The following is a 21168-nucleotide window of genomic DNA, read 5'->3' on the forward strand; positions in this document are numbered from 1 at the left end:
TGAAGACCTCCTATCTGTCCAGGTTAAAATTAATTGGATAATTTCAGCCAAGATAGTCTGTTAAATGAAAATAAGATAATTTGTGTTCAAACATTTTAAAAAGAAAGTTGGACTGAGAATTTGAATGCGGTATCTAGATTGGCGATTTAAATCTGACCTTTTGAAAATCCTATGGATTTTATTGAGCGTTATAATAAATAAACCACTTAAACTGTTTCGAGGAGGGAAGGCTAAAATACGCGGACGTGACGTCATAGATAAGCACCTTCTATCTTCCGCCTACCAGCCAGTCGAAGTGAGTGTAATTTGCGTTTTGGATTTTCCCCCATATAAAAGACACTTCTTGGCGCTCCCGCGGGTCGAGCCGAGGCTGCTCCGAGAGGTAAATGGGAGCTTCATTAGCAGAAAAAAATAACGCTACTGTTGGCTTACTGTGTGTCTGTTCTTCCGAGCTCCGGAGGGCCTTGTTTACATCTCAATCCACGGGCTAGAGTTGCCGAAAGGCGGAGGCAACGGCCGGGGATGGTGAAGGGGTTGCTCGCCATGCTAGCTCGTGTGTTTTAAATTCCCAATAGTGTAGCATATTCAAGTGTTTATGCTAGACTTTTCTGATCCAGCACACTGGCTGGGTTGACGTTTGTCACTCCGCTACTTCATATAAAAGCCCTGAGAGCTAATCCGGCTAAAGGTAAATTAGCAGGTCTTTTTCTGGATTTCACTGTTGTCTGTGTTATCGGTGCCGATGACGGATTTAAATGCCCTCGCTTAGCTATTAAAAAAAACGTCTGATTTATGTCGCCTGATATTTTCCAGATCTATTCACCTCCCATCCCCCACCGTGTGTTATCAAACCTGTGCTGAGTCGTTGTGATACGTTAGCATAGCAAGATGTGTGTCACCCAGTTTGCAACCTATTTTTAGCCTGAATCGGGCGGATGGTATTTCGGTTGGCTGTCAGGCTTTCTCGGTTAACCTTTTTTAACGATGATGGTGCTGTTTTGTACCCCTTTATTTGACTCTTAGTATCAGAAACTTGTTTTGAGTCAGTGTCTCCGCAACTCAGTCACACTTATGCATGATCATACTGAGGCCCCCTTTGTACGTTTTCTGAGAATCTTCAGTCCAAAGTTTTAAGATTCCTCTTAACTCTTGATAGAAGAAGGGAAACTTGTTGCTCAAAGAAAACACGAAACACAAATCACCAGAATTCTCCCCCTCCGTATTGCAGAAGCACAAAAGCAGTTGAGATATGCATTTAACTGCACATAAGTTTGAAAATAACACTATGTCAGTGCTTTTCCGCTTTTGCTGTATTTGGTCCCACTGTAACAGTTTTTCTCCACCAGCTCTGTATAGAGTAACTATTTTCAAACAGGCCAGCTGCAGGTGTGGTTTGCGTATCTTCAACATTCCCTAAAGCCCTTCAACTAATCCTTTAAACTGTGGCTGTAAGCTTTATATCATGCCCTGTGTCCTGCACGTGCACTGAAGACCTTCAGTGTAGTAGAGCCTCAAAAAAAGGGGGCAGTGTGCATGTGCACGTGTGTGTGTCCTTTTTAGGATGCCAAAACACTTATCCTTGTAAACTTGATGCAGAACTAAGTGGAAACATGGGCTAGAACACGAATGGGCTAGAACAAGAATGTCTGATACTGTCAGCCACGTAGAGCCTCAGGAAAGTGAATTCTGCTGTGTATAGCAAAGAAAAGTAGCAAGTATCAAATAGTTAGTAACACTGAGCTTATCAACTCTTTTGCGTGAAAACGACGAGTCTTGGTTTAAATGGAGAACAAGTCCTGTAGCTCACAATAACTTCCATCCAAGATGGCATAATCTAAATGATGTGATTTCTTTATTTCAACTCTTACTATAGTTAAATAATTGGCAAGATTGTTCTTCCATTGATTTTTGTAATTTCCTAATTTTGACAATTAGTTGATGATGTATCCACAATGTTTTCACTGGCAACAGTTGTTTTAAATCTGTAAGCAATCAGCATCCAAAACAAAAACATGAGGTTGATCATGCATGTACACAGCAGTCACACATGGATGGAGGACAATACAAGCAAACTTTAAGAACTTTAACAAGTCTCCTAAAAGAAACCAAACAATAATTTGCACATGCTGGCGAAAATTAAGGCTCCTTTAATGTCACTAAAGTAATAGACGTGCCTATATATGTGAACACAACAGAGGAACAATGCAATTAGAGTTGTAGTAATGTGTTTTTTTTTCTTTGTAAGTAATATATAGTCCTCTTCACAGAATATAATGACAATTGGAATTATTTTGGACACCGTCATCATCTCACTGAGGTTTATAATCCATTGTGAGGAGTGTGGTCTTACATGGCATTTGTCTTAACTTTGTCCCAATGTTGAATGTTGTAGGATTAACCGAAGCAGGTTGAGAAATTCATAAATCTTTTCATTTTATTTCCTGAATCTGAACAAAAACAATAAGCTTCATAAGTGATCGGCTGTAAGACACACGTGTGGAATATTTGTGTAGTACCTTGCAACATTGTTTACTCCACACAGTGGCTTGGTGGTTTATGGCTATCACTGACCCATTTAACTTATTAGATATTATTTCTGGTTCAGTGACTACCTACTGTGAAGTAAACTCTTTGTTCGAATAAACATAGATGTATCCCTGCTTTTGTTTTAATCTGTGACTAAAGAGATGCACCAGGCTTAATTGTAATGAATGGGAGCCAATGAAAAAAGTTAAAAGTAGTGGTCAGCCAAAACACTACAATTTAATTGTGGATATCAAAATCAAAGGGTTGACACATTTTTGTTAACACAGCAAAGAAGAGTATTGATAAAAATCCACTTCACACTAAAATGCCCTGTCCCAGAAGTGTCTATCAAATGCGGGATATAAGACATTGTATGTAGGATTAATAGTCTTTTTATTTCTCTATCCTGTTGGTATAATGAAACTGATATTCCAAAGAAACAAAATAAATTTTCACCTTTCAGAAATGCATTGCCATTTAGCTTACCCAACAATACACCAGCAGTTTTGTGATTCTTATAGCTTTTGGTAGATCCCAAATGTGTTTGCATCACATGCTATTGATGTTTTTTTCAAGCTTCCTTAGCATGTATCATTGTTAATAAAAAGAAGCTAGGAAGATGGTCTAAAACATTTATGAAGGGAAAAACTGAAGAATGTCTGCATGTTTTTCATCACATCAGTGTGCTTGTGGTCTTATGAATGTTTTTGAGGGAACTGTCTCTAATCCTTCTTTTGTACTTCTCAGCATTACTAAAGCAGATGAAGGGGAGATAGTTCTTGAAATTGTAATAAAACTTTGATGCAGTAAACCTATTTGTTTGACCACAACTGAGGACTGTGGAACATTAAATGATGTTTACTTTGTTCTTTAAATTTATCCAGGTTTACAAATGCCACCATACAGATGGTCTGTGTTGTAGCGGTTAGCATGTCAGTCTAACAGATCCCTGGTTTGGCCTTTCTGTGTGTTGTTTGCATTTTCAATTTCCTTCGTGTTGTTCTAATAACCATATCATAGTGACAGAAACCAAAAATCAAATAATGATATTTAGCTATTACTTTTTTGTGTCAAGACCTTTAAAGCCAATGTCACGTTTGTGATAACCATTACCAAAAGAGATAGCAAGCTGGTCCTTGAAAAGTTAATACTGAATATTAATATTCTGAATATACTGAATATTAAAATTTTGTAACATTAAAATGTTTGTAACATTCATTTCTGGTAAGACTGTAACAGAAAGCTGGTGAAATAAGATTTTTGTTTACTCAACTAAAATAATACAATTCAAATGAAAAGTCTGAATAAGGACAAATTGTCAGGGCATTTCAATACATTCATTATTTATGCCTATTTTCTATTTTTTTCCCCCCAACCTCTCTTTCTACTTATTTTCTTCTCTTCATGCTCAGTCTTTCTCTCCCCAGATAACCTAGTAACAAATTTTCCAAATGAGTGACGGGGAGTGTGACTTCTTCTGCTTCTTCCGCTGCTGCTGAGTGCGCTCTCCACGCGCCTCAGACAGACAGGAGGTCAGAGTGTCTCTGAAAGGCAAAACAAGCCGGTGGAAAGGGAGGTGTCCTGGAGTGGGAAGGAGGAGGCAGAGCCAAATAAGAGCCATTTCAGCCTATTGGATCCGACAGGTAGGCAGACAGTCTACCTGTGCGGGTGGTTTATTCAGTCGACTGGATGTCTGTGGACATGAACAGCCAGGCATCTGACAGCAATGAGGAAGACTTCGGGGTTAACTCTGAAGAGGAGGAAGATGATGATGATGGAGGAGAAGAGGAGGATCCGGGTGACATTGAAACCTATTATGATGGCGTGGCCAGCGATGTGGAGCAGCAGGGTGCTGACTCCTTTGACCCAGAGGAGTACCAGTTCACTTGTCTGACATACAAAGAAAGTCAAAGGGTGCTGACCGAGGAGGTGAACACAGTGGCAACAGCACTGAAGGTTAGTCGGTTGTCATACACTAGAACCTCCTTCCTAATGAAGATTAATATATTCTATATAAATTACATAGAATTGTCAGGTATGCAATAATATCCTCTATGTATAGAATTTAATTTTAGCTGTAGCTCTGTGTGTTGAGAAATTGTATTTATTTTTCATATAAATTTCTAGATAAGGGGATTTCTTGCGCATTTTCAAGGTAAATTCTCACTCGCTGACTTTCAAGTTAAGTTTTACAAACTCTGTAGCATCCATTTTTTCACTTGCAGATAATTCCTAGCAAAATACTTTTTTTTTTCCATCAGAATCTGAGCTTTCTAATTTAAGGCAGACACAATATGAATTGCTATTTTTAATCCAGAAAAATTCCCTATATGAAATAATTTTTAGATAATATTCAGTTACTGGAAGACATGGATATGTTGCTTAGCCTAAATATTGCAGTTTAAATGTTCACAAGTAATGCTACTAAGCACAATGTAAAACTCCAATGAGAGCACAATGTCAGTAGTTCAATGGCAGGTAGGTATCAAATTATGATGATAGAAGCAAAAAAATATTAACATCAAATGATTATTAAATGTAATTTCATTGGATGTTAAAATGCGGAAAGTTGGGTGATGATTGCTTTTGGGAACATAACAACAGAACTTAAGAACACCCTAATATCAACAATGGCTGTCACAAATATTCTCAATGACATTTAGCAGTCAATCTCCTTGCAATATCCTTAAAACCTACATTCATCCAAATAGCAAAATTGCATCTGTGTTCAGATGGGATGTCTAATGAGAGTTCTTGTCATGGCAACTTGAATTTTGTCACTTGAAAAAGTTTCACCCCTCATCCGAGAGGCTTCTTCAGTTCTGAGCTGAACAAGAATTCACCGTGACCTGGATGATTGAGAACCTCCACAAATGTTTGTTGAGAGTTAAAATACACTTAAATTAGTAGAAATTGTTGATAATAAACCAATATGTCTCTGAAAGGAGTCTCGCATTGTGGCAATGCGATGGTTTGGCAAAAATACACTTCATATCATATTTTGGTATGACTGAAGTATTGGGAAGTAACCAGGAAATGAAGAAGTGAAAAATAACAATCACTGATGTGAACCAGTGTTTTGAAATGGAGGTTAAATGGTAAAATGAGTCTGGAGAAAGTTTTGACTGAGTCACACACACACACACTCACACACGCACAGTCATAAGACTCTCTTTATCATATTAGACAGTTATTTTGAAATACTTTTCTGTTTTCCTCCTTATACTCATTGATAATCATGCTGAAGAAAAGTTAACGGTAATCATGAGGCTAATCTTTTAATATTGCCTCTAGCAGTTTCCTCCTTATTGTTTATCTAAAAAAAACAGCTGCTATAAAGCATTGATTCACTCTCACACATAATCATATTATGGCAAACCAGTGCTATCAAAGTCCTCTGGTAACACAACTGTTTGTGAGTCTTAGTGGCAGTCAGTGAGTCATGAGTACATCTCATGGCTTTTTCCTCTTTTAGGATAAACACAAACTTAACTAACATGTGGAGTCAGTAGTAATAATTATTTATTTCACCCCATGTATAGAATATTTTGTATTGTCTTTCTTTTTTTTCAACAGATATCAAGGAATATGCATTTCAGGTGACTTACTATATAGGTTATTTATTATGATCTTGATTATTTCCAGCCATTATCCAGTACTTTCAACCTACCTGCCATTTAAGTAAAATACAAGCAAATTTGAGATTGGGGGTTTGCTATACTGACTTTTAAAACCGCTTATTGTTTTAGAAGCATTTCAGCAGCCTGTCTTTTTTTCTTTCTCCTCTCTTTAGGTTTTACCAGCAGTAGCAAAACTGATCCTTGTACATTTTCACTGGCAGGTTGCACAAATATTGGACAGGTACACTCCCTTTGTTTCTCCTCAATTCATACCTCTTTGATCATCCACAAGTCATTCTGTGTATTTTATTATGTATTCCCCCTTTTCCGTCATAAGCTGCTCTCAAATATACTGCTGTGTGTTTCTGAATGAGCTGGGATAAACATGACAATAATCCAAACATCTCGTTTGAATAGTTGTACAAGGGTTGATTGAGTATGTTCATCAATACCTGACAAGTGGTTGGACATTAATGATATTTACTGAGGTAAAACTACCGTAATGACATTTGAAGCCATACCTATGTTTTACAACATTTATTGTGTTAGCAGCAGCCATCAGTTCAAAACAGCATTATTGAATGGACCTTTAATTCTCACTCGTGTGTGTTTGTTTGTTTGTTTGTGTGTGCGTGCATATACACATACACGCGGGCATACACACACAGTTCGTGCTTCCACCTCACAGCTTGGAGTTCCCTGGTTTGATTCAGGGAGCCTTTTTGTGTTGAGCATGTTTGCTTGTGTCTGAGTGGGTTTCTTCCAGGCTCCCAGGTTTTCTCCTATAGTCTAAAAGCATGCAGTAGGAAAAATGGAGACCCTTAAAATTACCAAAATGTATGAATGAGAGAGCAAATGGTTGTTTGTACCTGCGATTGACTGGTGACTGTGTCTCGCCTAATGACAGCTGGGCTACGCTCCTATTTGTGAGATAATTTGTTGTATATCTCTTGCAGATATTCAAGCAATTTCTCACTGATTTTAAAATCCAGTTTATTTATCAAATGTATTGTGCTTTGAAATCAATATAAAGTACTTACCGTATCTTCCAGACTAAGTCGCTCCGGAGTAAAAGTCGCACCAACCAAAAATACATTGTGAAAAAGAAAGGAAAAAAAAAGGTCATGCTGGAATTTAAGTCGCATTTTTGGAGGGAAATTTATGTTAAATAAATTCAGGACCAAGAATAGACATTTCATCTTGTAAGGCAAGTTACAGTAGTAACAATAGAATAGAGCGCAAAAGGCTGAATAGGTAACCCGTACTAACAGTTATTTAGATAACCATACCATCAACAACATGGCATAACAAGTTTACTAAACTCTCAATCAATCTCACTCCAAATCACTAAATCCATTGAATTCTTCATGCTTGGGCAACTCTGGAGACGGCCTGCCGCTTCCTCTTCTGCATGGCTGTTTTTTGGACATCATTGTGCATGCTCTGATAGAGAGGCCATTGTGTTGCAAGAAGGAGTAACACCAAGAAGGTCCTCCAACAAGGTCATTCATATTCTTCGCCTTGCCAACTACCTGGGTGAGGAGATGTAACTGACAAGCCTCTCCCGGCAGTACGTTATTCAAGCACCCATTTGTGAACGTCTTTTAGCTGTGGCCATCTAGCTTTTAGCCCGTAATCTGCTGCTCGATTACCGTTTTCGGCTGCATATTTCACTACTTGCAGTTTGTAATCTGCAGAATATGATCCTCTTTTTTGGGGCATTTGTGCTCAGTCTTAGACAGTTATCTTTATAAGCTGATGTTTAAACTTTAAATTTTCAGTGGTACAGGATTAAGGAGTAGCGGATACTGGCAAACAAGCCTTGAGGACACTGACAGTGTGAAAATAACGAACATGTGATGATATTTTAATATACAAGTCGCACCTGAGTATAAGTCGCAGGACAAGCCAAATCATGAAAAAAAGTGCGACTTATCGTCCGAAAAATCCAGTACTGATGGAAGATGTAATCAGTATTTTATGCACATTTTCAAAAAGGAAAAAAAATGAATACCAGATCAAGGTCTGGTATTTGACAGACGTAAAGCATTGCCCTGCGTACTTCATGCTTGAACAGGACAACTCTTACTTAAACCAAATGATCAATTAATTAGTTGAGTATGAGTTTTATATTGCTGTGAGCTGGCTGCTTTTGTGTCAAGCCAGTTCCTCTGGCCTTGTCTACAGTCATCTATTTTCTCATTCTTTTAAGCTCTGATTCAACCCATGATTGTGTCTGCTTTCCACAGATACAAGTCCAACTCGTCTCTGCTGCTGTCAGATGCTCTGGTTCAGCCCAGCAGCACCTGCAGATCTGCCACTGTAAGTAACAGACAAACGTGTAATTACTAGTCAGGATTTCCATGCATATTCTATTCTGCATTTTACTACCCTTCAAACATCCCTAAAAGCTCCATTTCTAAAGCCAAAGCATGGAAAGTCCAAATAAAAGCTTTTGAACAGAATCCCTTTGGCAAAAACAGAGGCACAAGAATCAACAGAATACTGACAAGTTACATTGTTATATTATTATGTGGGGAGAGTTACCAGAAAAAAATGTTTTGCCCAAGAGACAGTGGATGACTTGTAATTCCAGATGTTTATCTATTTTACATTGCAATTTTTATTGGAAATCCCTTGGAATGGAGAGAATCACTTATGTTTCAGCTGGCTGGAAGAGTATCTCACCCAAAACCAAAATAAAGCTTGTTGTCAGAAAGTATAGAAAGTGAGAATCCCACATAGAAAGTGGGATTATATGTGACTCATTTGCTAGTTTTCAAAGCATTTTATAATACATTCAAAAAGAAGACACTTTAAATGCTGTTAAACATAATGCAACAGCCAAAGAAGCAGAATCTCAGCCAGAAACGGTCAGATTTTAAATGTTTCTTTATAAAGCCACTTAATTCAATCAATGTTCTTATATCTTCCTGAAGAAAACTTTGTATATGATGTATGTGATGTGTATGGTAGCTTCTTAGAATTAGGTCTGTCTCACATCACTTATACAACCCAAACACAAAAAATGTGTTGCAACAATTTACCTTGCTCTTTTTTTTTATAGAAACTTAACAAATTGGTATGTAATGACAAAATACTGCATGCTTTGTTTTTTATTTTTTTTACCAACCATATTACAATATTTATGTACATTGGTTTTGATATTGCAGGTGTTAATGTATCCACTATATCACAAATTATAAAACAATGTATTGTAACTTTGTATGGTTGTGTGTTTCAGGCCACCCAGTCCCTCCAATGCGGTGTGTGTCTACAGGTTGTGCGGAGAGAATCCTTGCTGGCACTTCCCTGTCAGCACTCCTTCTGCAAAGCATGCTGGGAGCAGCACTGCACTGTTCTGGTCAAAGATGGAATGGGAGTGGGTAAGAGGAGAATGTGAATGCATGGTTTGTTTCTCTGGTTGTCAAAGCACAATTTTGACCAAGTGAATCACTCTTTGTTTGCTCATCATGTATCTGGCACTCCTTGTCTGCATGTAAACGAGTGTGTTTGCTTATTTACAGAATAGTACAGTTTAATTCTAGTCTGTACCTTTTAGTTATTACTGAAAGCTTATGCAAGCATCTGTTTTCTTGCCAGATTACATGCTGTATGCAATGTTATGTTCATGTGCTCAGTCAAAGATCAATTCTGAAAATATTAATGGTGTATTATGTAGCAGATTGGCTGCCTACAACATTTTGATTATTAGCATATAATTGTGTAAACTCTAATCTCTGTCTGCAGAAGAGCAGATGGGTGTGTAGCTGTTTACACAAATCACTGATATTTTGTACTAAACTTATGTTTAGTACAGTGTTCACTTCCATCCCTATGTCTTACCTGCGAGTTAAGGGATCCCAAAGTACTTTTTTTATGCAAAATCTCCTCGAGCAATAAAATGACTGATGCCATTTCCAGGTCAGAAACAGACAGTCATTATTCTTCTCTCAGCTTCTCCTTCATCTGCTTTTCTACATTCATCTTTAATTGATTATTTTGTAGTCTAGTCCAAATCACACAAGTGTCTAAAAACAAGTTTTAAACATTGCAAATCCATCACATGTTTCCGTATTATTTTGATTCTCTCTGAAAATAATTCAGTTCACATAAAATTCATTCTGAGCCAGGTAAAGTGTGTGTGTGTGTGTGTGTGTGTGTGTGTGTGTGTGTGTGTGTGTGTGCGTGTGTGCGCGTGTGCACGTGCTTGTGTGCACGTGCCTGTGTGCGTGTCAGGCATCTCTTGTATGGCTCAGGACTGCTCCCTGCAAATGCCAGAAGATTTTGTCCTACCGCTGCTGCCAGGAGAGGAGCTGAAAGACAAATACAGACGCTACCTCTTCAGAGACTATGTTGAGGTATGTGCCTGCTCAGATGGTGAATCTAATAATCAAGTAGTGTGTGAGTGAGGGTGTATGTATGTGCACGCGCGGCATTCCAGGCATGTGGGGATAGAGAACTCACAAAACCTTGGTTTGTTTTAAAGAAGTCAATCTTTGATGTATCCTCTCACATTACATTAATAATATACATTATTACATTAATAGTGACTGTTTGCAAAATGAAATCATTTTATTGAGCCTTAAAATGTTATATTGTCCTCTTGTTAATGTGGTACCCAATTTTTCTTCTCTGAATGGCAGAGTCACTTCCAATTACAGTTGTGTCCGGGTGCAGATTGTCCTATTGTCATCAAAGTCCAGGAGCCTCGGGCACGCAGGGTGCAGTGCAGTCGCTGCAGTGAAGTATTTTGGTAGGACACATATAATCAATACTGTATATAGTTATCGGACCTCATGTGGCTTGCTGTTGCCTTCCTTATGTCATTTGATCCTATTTCATTTACTGAAATCAGAATATTTTGTGTTTTTATTTAACTTGAAGATATTACACAAACAATTGCATAGTTTAGTACATAATATGTAAAAGTATAAAACGTACATTTGAAAATGAATTGCATATCTTTCCAACAGACCGGCCCGAGGTCCATCTGTGCTGCCACAACCTCACTGCCTCACTCATTCACACGTCATGTCCTCATTCTGTTTATCTTTCTAACCATCATTCTGTCTATTTTTACTCTTGTTGTTGTCCTCATCCTTTTAATTTTCTCTTATTGATATTTAAATTCATATTTATTGTTATTGTTGTGCTGCTGTGACAAAAGAATTTCCCCTATGGGGATCGATAAAATATTATTATTTCATCTAATGAACAAGACCTGACTGCAACCGCTTTCAGAAACTTCATATTTCAACAAATGGGTCTGGCATACCTTCACTGATCCAACTGTATATATTTGATTTGATTAACTTGTAATAAAGAAAAATATCCATCACCAATTTTTAGCTAATATCTCGCTAAAATGCAAGTCATATTTGCTAATATATAACCTTCATTTATAAGAAATAAGGTTGCTTCTATGTATCATCAGTATGGGTCACAATTCTAAAAAATGAAAAAAATCTCTAAGATATGTTACCACACTTCATTGATAATAATGTATTAAATTATAGGCAAATCTTCCATATGAAAAAACACATTGAACCAATATTGACATTCTTTGTTTTTAAGATTTCACTTAATAATGCAGACTCTCTTTTTCTCAAGTTTTAAATGCCGTCAGATGTACCATGCGCCCACAGACTGTGCTACAATCCGGAAGTGGCTAACTAAATGTGCAGATGACTCGGAGACAGCCAACTACATCAGTGCACATACTAAAGATGTATGTAAATATGAATGCACTTGCCCTTTACATGCATTACTGCTCCCTCCTAATTCTGGACTCATGCTTTGTTTTGGCTCTTTTTCAGAAGATCTCAAAATACTAGCTATATTTAGTATCTACTTCAAATCCTCAAGTACACACTTCAGTTACTGTAGTAGATACTTTAGGATCTGCTCTCCATGTATGTTAGCTATATAGCCCAGATAGAAATGTGACCTGATGCTTTTTCTCCATCAGTGTCCCAAGTGCAATATCTGCATCGAGAAAAATGGGGGATGTAATCACATGGTGAGTGCTGAAATCACTTTTCTGCTGCTAAGCCTTTAGTTTAATGCTGAGTGATGCAGTCTAAACTGAAATATTGAGTCATAATGAACTTTTATCACTCAATATAATCATGGGGAGATGTATAGTCTGTCACCTACCTCTCTGTCACATTTCAGAACCCCTAACAAAAGTGATCCACATGTATTAAGGTGTCTCAAAAGATTCTGAATACTAGCATTTGTGTGTGACATAGTTTCTGAAGAAAAAATGAATGTCCATACTAAAGTATGTACAGTGTAGTACTCTCTTCCAACTGATAAGTCTCACTAATATACACTGTATTAGTGAAATTTACATTTCACTAATACAACATATTCAAATGTTTCTCCCGATTGAGTGCTGGACATGAGTCGTCTTCTACTACACCCTCAATATTTCAGACTGGTCATAATATTGGATGTATATTAGCCATATATATATATTTTTTTTTTATTCATTGTTTTCACTGATGTTTGTCTCTGTATCTCTTCTTCCCTAGCAATGCTCCAAATGCAAACACGGTAAGTGAAATGTATCTCATATTTTGGGTCCTTCATTATATTCTTGGGAATCACTTTGTATCCTACAGACTTGCACATCACACATAATAACCATCCACTATAAATGTTAGTGATAGAAATCAGCCTAACTCCCTTAACCAGTTCGTTCCATCACAATAGAATTCATCAGAAATTGATATGTCCAACCGTTACTCAGTAACTGTCTCCAGTCTATCTTGGCGAGAATATAGCCGCCCGACTGACTCATCAGTTTCTGCCACATACTGTACTTGTATAATCATTTTTGTGTAGCAGTCTTCTGCCCATTAATGGCCATTCTGGTTTTTTTTTGGCAGATTTCTGCTGGATGTGTCTTGGTGACTGGAAGACTCATGGCAGTGAATACTACGAATGCAGTCGCTACAAAGAAAACCCTGATATAGTCAACCAGAGTCAGCAGGCTCAGGCCAGAGAGGCCCTCAAGAAGTACCTCTTTTACTTTGAGAGGGTGAGAAGGACTAGGTTTTGTTTCTCCGTTTTTATGAGAGAATTGTGAATCTTTGATACTCAAGCAGTCATGGTCACTGATATTTGCTGCTTGACATAAAACTTTCAATATAATGTAACTCCGACTGTCTTGTTTATCTAATTGTTATTTATCTTCTACAGTGGGAGAATCATAACAAGTCTCTCCAGCTGGAGGCACAGACATACCAGAGGATCCAGGAGAAGATCCAAGAGAGAGTAATGAACAACTTGGGAACCTGGATTGACTGGCAGTACCTTCATAATGCAGCAAAGCTACTAGCCAAGGTACATATTGTGGCAGGTGTGAGCTTTACAGGGTTTCAACTCTTAAAACGCTTAAAATGCATGAGATACATCAACCTAAAAATCAGATGAATTTACTTTAGAAGATCTAAAATACTTTTGTCAATAGAACTTATTTATATCTCAAGAGCGTCTCACAAATATGTCTAATAAAAGAACTGGACAACCCCTTGAAGCTTGGACCCTACAACAGGTCCAACAACATAATTTTGTCTGCCATCCTAATTCTATGAGCAAAATACCCATGACTTGCTAATGACATAAATATCCGACATCTCAGATGTTTCTTTTTTTTTTGTCCCGTTTATCATAAAATTGGCCTTCATATTTAAATTCAAATGGTTCTTACAAAAATATATTTCCCAGTAATGAATTGAAGGATAAAAAGACAGGAACAGGCTGCTTTTTATAACAGAATATGGAGTGTGAAGGATTTGTCTCAGACAGATATACTTTGTCATGATTTAATGATGGCTACTGTAATGAGCAAGCATGTACATAAATGAAAATGAATTATAAAAATAAAATGTAAATCAAAAATATATATATATATTTATATATATAATCTATTTTTAATAGTTAAATTCTATTTCTTTTTTTATGTTGAAAAGCAGTAGGCAGAGTATTAATGGCAAGCTATTACAATTTAAAAAATGCCCTGTCAAAGCGCGTGTGTGCGTGTCTGTTCGTGTGTCTGTTCGTGTGTGTGTGCATGTGTGTGTGTTCGTGTGTTCGTTAGTGTGTGTTTGTGTGTGTGTAGCTGACTTCAAGGCAGTGAGTAAAATTTTGTGGCCTGTCCAAACAGTGCTCCAGAGCCTTGTACTGACTAAGCTTCGTTTTTTTCTGTGTGGGAATAAAATAATTCAACCTTTACACTCTTGTGGAATTGCATTATCCTTTTTGACTCCTTAAGCAGGCGTTATGACATAAAAATATCCATAGTTTTACAGACTTTCTTAAAGTTGGTGTTTGGAGACCTGGACAGTTACCATTTATGACATAACCGTCTTTCTTTGTTATTTTCCTTTGATTGTTTTGCTTCTGTGATAGTCTCCCATTTGTTCAATTGTAAATTATTTAATTTTCTCACAATCCTAGCAAAATGTTCCGGGTAAATCAGGAATTACCTTAGAAAAGTATCTAAAATATCTTTTTCTGTCTGGTTGATGAAGGGTGTCTTTAAATAATGAGAAAATATTAAATACACATATACATGCAGCCATTAATTCAATTTAATATTTCTTTATTTTACCTGTTGTCTAGCACTGGTCTAACAAGGAGAAGGGTGTGCTTCACTTTACCAACCCCCTTTTCCAGAGCAGGATCAAAAAGATATTTATGGGAAACTGTGTTCTGACTTAATTATGATGCACTAATGTATTTTCTAAATGTCTTATGCGGTAATGTTTTCAAGTTTCCAGGCTTTGAAATATGTATCTGTCTTATGTCGTTTTTTTGTTTCCAGTGTCGCTACACACTGCAGTACACATACCCCTACGCCTATTACATGACTGGTCCTCGGAAGAAACTGGTTAGAAAATTATCTTTTTTTTCATTGATGAATGCCTGCTGTATTTGCTTCTTCACTCTGACAAGATAATAGTTTAGGATTGGTTTGTCAGTGGTTCCCTATGTTGTATTTTTTTCTACAGTTTGAGTACCAGCAAGCCCAGCTGGAGGCAGAGATTGAAAACCTGTCATGGAAGGTAGAGCGGGTCGACAGTTATGAGAGAGGAGTGGTGGGAAGCGAGGGAGAACTTAGTGCCAGTGACAGAGGGGTAAGAAATGATAATACATGAGTTTGCAACTGGTGTGATTTTTGATACTGGTTTGCTCAAAAGAGTGTTTTAAGCCTAACGGAAGATAAATTGCAGCAGAGAAAGATAGTAATGGTTGGTGTTTAGAAATACACACATTTCTTGTGTGTTTATTATGGAGCTTAAAACATACTTTCTGCTATATGGCTGATTACAATAAATGGTAGTCTACTACATACAAAGCCATCAAATGCATACTTAAACATAAAAGAAGGGCAATTGTTGCGTATTTAATTGCAATGTGGCTGTTTTTATCATCGCTAACATGTATTGACACAATTCAAGGTTGTAATCTCCAATGTGTTTTCTCTGTTGATTATAAGAAAAAATTCTTGTAATTTTCTTTTGCTAAATGTAAGATAATGATTTTGTGTTTTAAGGTGTTTTTAAAGTTATTTTTACCGTATTATCTTTAATATTTAAATCAAATTTTTATCTTTTTATTGCTTTTCATTAAAAAGCCATTATAAGCAATGTACAAATTGAATTATTCCCTGAAGCAGAATATCAAACAGAACTTCTTGAATTCAGTTATGTCTTATAAATGTCTGCTTTGTTCTGTTGGCTGTCTTGATATCTTGTGTGTATCTGCAGGAACTGGAGAATCAGATGCACATTGCAGAACAGAGGCGACGCACGCTGCTGAAGGATTTTCAAGACACCTGAAAGACCCCTTATGACTGCAAACCACCAGCATATCCCTCCTTACTTCTTTTGTTCCTTTCTTCTATGCCTCCCTCCATGATCATCCCTTGGTGGAGTCATGCTAACCCTTCCTCTGCTCGTCTACATTGCTCACCTGCTTCTTTCCGTCTCCCCTTCATCTGACTCTATAATGGTGCAGGTTCACAGAATGGCATGATTGTATCTCCCTCTCCCATTCATGTTCATCTCCGATGATTCTGTGCAGAACGTCATGCTGAAGCCAACTACACTTGTTGAAACTCAGTTCATGTCCCTCCAAACAGTGTTTGCCCCTCCTCATTCCCCTTATTTAGCAACTAACATGAGATGTGTGACATGCAAGCATTTCGACAGTTAAATGTCAAAGCTGTCAGTCCCCAGTATTGTCTCAACAATTCTAAAATTGGAAAGTAGGTTAGGATGGAGAAGAGCTAATAGTTAAGGAGCAGATTTTTTTGGCTGATTAAACCAATACCAAAATGTCTAAAAGCATGTTTCAGTTGCACCTTATATCTTTTACTGGATTTACTGAGTCAAATTAATAATTTTGAATTATCTATTCAGTTCATTTTGTTCAGCCCTAATTGAATAGCCTCAAGTATTTCATTCAATTATAAATGCACAGTTCTTGAAGGCTGTATGAAAGAAGTTTTGTTAATTAGCCATTTGAAACCTTGATTTTTTTTTTTTTTTTATAAATATATATATATATATATATTTTTGTGTGTGTGTGTTTGTGATATTTATTATCATTCTTGGCTATTTACTTTTCAATTCTTCCATCAACCAAAAGAGGTGCAACTCTTACAGACTAAAGCCATTCTTGGTTTTCTTGGTTAAATATTCTATTTTCCATGAAGAAATGTTGAGCTTGCGGTCCCATATTATCTGTAAATTACTTGAAAAAAAAAACAGTGTTTTTCTTTTTCCATGATGCATGTTCATACACAGATGCTGAAGATAAAAATTAACTTGGTGCTTTAATGATTTTGTTGGCAGATTTTCACATTATCAATGTGTTTGTTTTGATCAAGTCCATATGATTAGGGGAAAAAAAATTACAAACATTTTGTCGCTTGATGTCATCCACCAGTGTGAGGTTCTCTTTCTCCATCTATTGTCCCCCCTTTAACTCATCACATGTTGTTTTGATGCAAGTGTAATCTCAGCCAGGCAGAAACAGCAGCACCGCCCACTGACTCAGCATGCATACACACATCCCTTGCGCACATTCACACGCATTCATACACTCCGTGGCAGAAGATAAACATTTACTGTTAATTTTCCTCCTCCTGCATCTCATGCTTTCTTCTGTCCTCTCCACACACTTTTATTTTCTGTTTCTATTCTGTTCTCCCTGCTCATGTTGTTCACTTTTCTTCTGGAAAAATGGCTGTTGATAGATAGATCGTTTAAAAAAAAAATGAAAAAGTCACAAAAAAATTGCTGTAATTTTCAACGGTTGTACATTAATACAGAAATAGAGTTACTGAGAAAGTTTTTAAAACTGAACTGGGTCTCAAGAGTTTTCATTACACACACGAACGCACGTACACACACGAACGCACATACACACAAAGAACCAGACGAGATATAATATGTGAGTTTGTGATTTCAGAAAACACTCTGTTCACCTACAACAAAGTCTGAAGGACTTTTCTACAAAGGTTAAAAAAAATACAACCAGGCACATGTAAGACTACGTGTCTCAGTCAGAACATGCAAACTCCGCACAGAAAGGTCCTCTGTTGGAATCAGACCAGGGTCCTTTGTGCTCGGAGGCAGAAGCTCTAACCACTGTGCCATTATGCTGACTGCACAATAAAAACAAAAAAAAAATACTGAACCAGGCATAGTAAGTACATGATATTTGTTATGTATAATTTACAGGTGAATTGCCAATAGGGTACTATTAACATATACAAACACATACTACTATACAGATGGATATGTACATTAAATGCTGGGCAGGAACTATGGTGCATTGGTTGCAATGTGAGCTGGATGGTGACCAGAGTGGGTGAACTGATCTACAGCTGCAGAATTTGGCTTTTGGAACATGGACCATTACCTCTCTTACAGGGAAGAACCATAAGTTTTGTTGTAGCAGCACGCAGCTGTGGTGGTTGCTGAGTCAAAAACTCAAGCACAGGAGAAGTTTTGTGAGGCTGTGGAGAACAACTATTGGAGAGGAGATTCTGGAAACCAGAACCTTGTGGTTTGATCAGCCGTGGTGAGCAGGTGTGTGAAACCCTGCGAAGGAGAGGAGATTCTGGTCAGCCATCCAGCGGCTTGGCAAGGGGAGCAATATGCTCTCAGCACTGTACAGAGGAGATGGGGAGCTGCTGACCTTGTCAAGGGACATTGCGGATTGGTGGAAGGAATACCTCCAAGCCCTTCCCATGCGTTCCAATGAGGAAGCTGAGTTGGTGGACTTTGGGGCAAACACTCCTCTATTTCCCAGGCTGAAGTTGCCATGGTAGTTAAAACAGGTCCTCGGTGGCAGGGCCCCAGGGGTGGATAAGATGTGGTGGTGGGTGGTGATCCCCCCCTTTAAAAAGGGGGATCGGAGGGTGTGATCCAACTACAGGGGAATTACATTCCTCACCTACCTTAAAAGTCTACTCAGGTGCAAAAAAGGAGGGTCCCACGGGTCATTCAACCTCAGATCCAGGAAGAGCAGAGTGGTTTTCATCCTGCCCATGGAACAGTGGACCAGCTCTACACCCTTGGCAGGGTCCTTGAGGAGTTTATCCAACCAGGCTACATGTGTTTCGTGGACCTGAAGAAGGCATTTGACCATGGCCCACTGAGACCTGGAGGGGGTGCTCTGTATTACCTTGTAATATAGGCGGTCAGGTCCTTGTTTAATCGGTGCCAGAGCATGATCCGCATTGCCTCTTGTAAGTAGGACTCATTTCCAAATTGAACTCCACCAGGGCTGCCCGTTGTCTATGATTCTTTTCGTAATTTTTATGAGTTTTGTGAGAAAAATTAGTTTCCTTTGGAGTATGTCTGAGTTAGGGTGAGAAGCTTGGCCATATTGGAGGGGACTCAAACAAAGGCTGCTGCTCTTCCACATCAAGAGAACTAGATGTGGCTCAGGCATATGGTCAGGATGCCTCCTAAAGCCCTCCCTGGTGAGGTGTCCATCCAGGGGGCATTAACATATATATACTCATAAACTGAAAGTCAACTTTCTTGGACTATAACACCCAGCCCATAGTCCCATGGGTGAGAGGCCACACCCCTTAATGTCCACCACACACACCCCCACACCCCCAGACCAACTAGTCCCTCCTGGGAAGCTTGAGCAGTCTTCCATAACAACTGCGTCGTCCCTCGGTCAAAGCAGAAGGATACACCAGATGTTGGATCTGTGGAGGCACTGCTGGGGCCCTGGAAGGAGGGCGACCTCGACAGGGAACCTGGAGAGGAATCACAATTTCCCCAGCCTCCCTGTGAGCCAGCTTCAGCCGATCCAGCGTGACCCGCTCCCTGTCCTGAATGTGGAAATGAAATGAATGTGGAAAATGAAAGAGAAGGAAGGGTGGAAGAGGTGACTATTGTAGACCACTAAGTAGCATAGATTAGTCAAAGTGAAGTGAAGAGGGCACTGAAGAGGCTTACGAGTGGAAAGGCAGTTGGTCCTGATGATAGACCTGTGGAGGTGTGGAAGTGTCTAGGAGACGCAGCAGTAGAGTTTCTGACAAGATTATTCATCAGGATCTTGGAGTGTGAGAAGACGGTGGGACTCCATCAGGGATCAGCTCTGAGCCCCTTCTGGTTTGCAATTGTGATCTCTAAGCCAGACTGAGATGTTTTGGTCATTTACAGAGGGATAGTGAATATATTGGTAGACAGATGCTGGAATTGGAGCTGCCAGACAAGAGGTCTCGAGGAAGACCAAAGAGAAGATTTATGGACGTAGTGAGAGAAGATATGAAGGTAGTTGGTGTGAGAGAGGAGGATACAGAGAATAGGGTTAGATGGAGAGGGTGGATTCACTGTGGTGACCCCTGAAGGGAAAAGCCAAAAGGAAGAGAGGATATTCTCAGCAGTGGAACTCTTCATCCAAGCTGGCTATCAGGTGTTGTTAGGGGACTCTGCAATGTTTCCGCAAATCATTACAGCCACAAAATTACTTCATCCTTTTTATATATTATTCATGATTTGTTCTGTGTGAAGACTGGTATCTCTGCACTCGTGGCTAGATATGGCCACTTCAGGGCTGTTAGGAGACCCTTATAGGCCTATGTATTCTGTGTCTAAGGTGAAAAAGATGCACTGCAGAAGCAGACATGTGAGCACAGTACTCAGGGGAAGACATTGAATGAAAACCTATTGCTCCCACTTTTTGCATACAAAGGATGCATCTCAAGTGTTGTTTATATCCAAGTGTATTGATACATTTTGTTTAAATATTGACCTTATTTTGAAGAGGAAACCAAAACAGTGAATATTTTTTTGAGTTATATAGTCTAACATTGTGCTTATGTTTATTCTAAGCAGCATTTTTGATCCAGTCACACATGAAGTTGGGGTCCTCCTAACATTTGATCATTTTAGATAGATGTCACGGTCAAGCATCTTTGTCTAAGCTATTATGCAATGGTAACTGCAGAAACTCCCAAAAAGAAACACACAAGATATATGTTCCTAAAGTCAGTGGACTGCTGACAAATCTTCTGAAACCCAGGCCACCTCTGACATTATCATGTTCATTTCAATAGAGCTTGCTGTAACCAAATGTAATTGTTGTGGTATTGAGCCAAATTCAGAATAACCGCTGTGCCTGTCTTGGTATGTGTGACCCACTTTCAGCGCCTGGCAGTAAATGTCAAGCGTGCAAGTAGTTGCACCCCGCTGCACCCTTAAGTGTTTGGACCAAAAGAGGACAAACGGTTACCTCTTATAAATCCATTCACTCATTCATTATTGATGGCTAATCCTGCACTCAAGGTTGCAGGGATGCTGGAGCTATCCCAGCTGTCATTGGGTAAGAGCTGGGGTACACCCATATGGAAACAAACATTCACTCTCTCTGCCACACATTCAGTCAACTTATCCAATTTACAATCAATCTCTTTTTGGACTGTGTGAGGAAACTGGAGAGCCCAGAGAAAAAACAGAGACACCGTTAGAAAATG

General features: G+C 38.6%; 1 protein-coding gene across 1 annotated transcript; it reads left to right on the plus strand.

Moving 5' to 3' along the window:
- Positions 1-261: 261 nt before the first annotated feature.
- arih2 (ariadne homolog 2 (Drosophila)) lies at positions 262-17530 on the plus strand. Its single transcript, XM_086159073.1, has 15 exons — positions 262-382; positions 3939-4482; positions 6320-6387; positions 8396-8468; positions 9391-9532; positions 10386-10507; positions 10793-10902; positions 11760-11877; positions 12118-12168; positions 12686-12707; positions 13043-13194; positions 13356-13499; positions 14983-15048; positions 15170-15295; positions 15929-17530. The coding sequence occupies exons 2-15, from the start codon at positions 4216-4218 to the stop codon at positions 15998-16000; spliced, it is 1533 nt and encodes a 510-aa protein (XP_086015199.1). The 5' UTR covers positions 262-382; positions 3939-4215; the 3' UTR covers positions 16001-17530.
- Positions 17531-21168: the final 3638 nt, after the last annotated feature.

This window comes from Fistularia commersonii, chromosome 14, assembly GCF_037954325.1.
Source record: "Fistularia commersonii isolate RoL2024-O1a breed Wild chromosome 14, RoL_Fcom_v1.0, whole genome shotgun sequence".
In the NCBI taxonomy this organism is placed as follows: Eukaryota; Metazoa; Chordata; class Actinopteri; order Syngnathiformes; family Fistulariidae; genus Fistularia; species Fistularia commersonii.

Bases quoted from the DNA above. Each gene is read 5' to 3' on its own strand.
- arih2 (XM_086159073.1), top strand. From the start codon at position 4,216: ATGTCTGTGGACATGAACAGCCAGGCATCTGACAGCAATGAGGAAGAC. The intron at 9,533-10,385 runs GTAAGAGGAGAA...TGTGCGTGTCAG, and splicing joins CAAAGATGGAATGGGAGTGG to GCATCTCTTGTATGGCTCAG. The intron at 10,508-10,792 runs GTATGTGCCTGC...TCTGAATGGCAG, and splicing joins TCTTCAGAGACTATGTTGAG to AGTCACTTCCAATTACAGTT.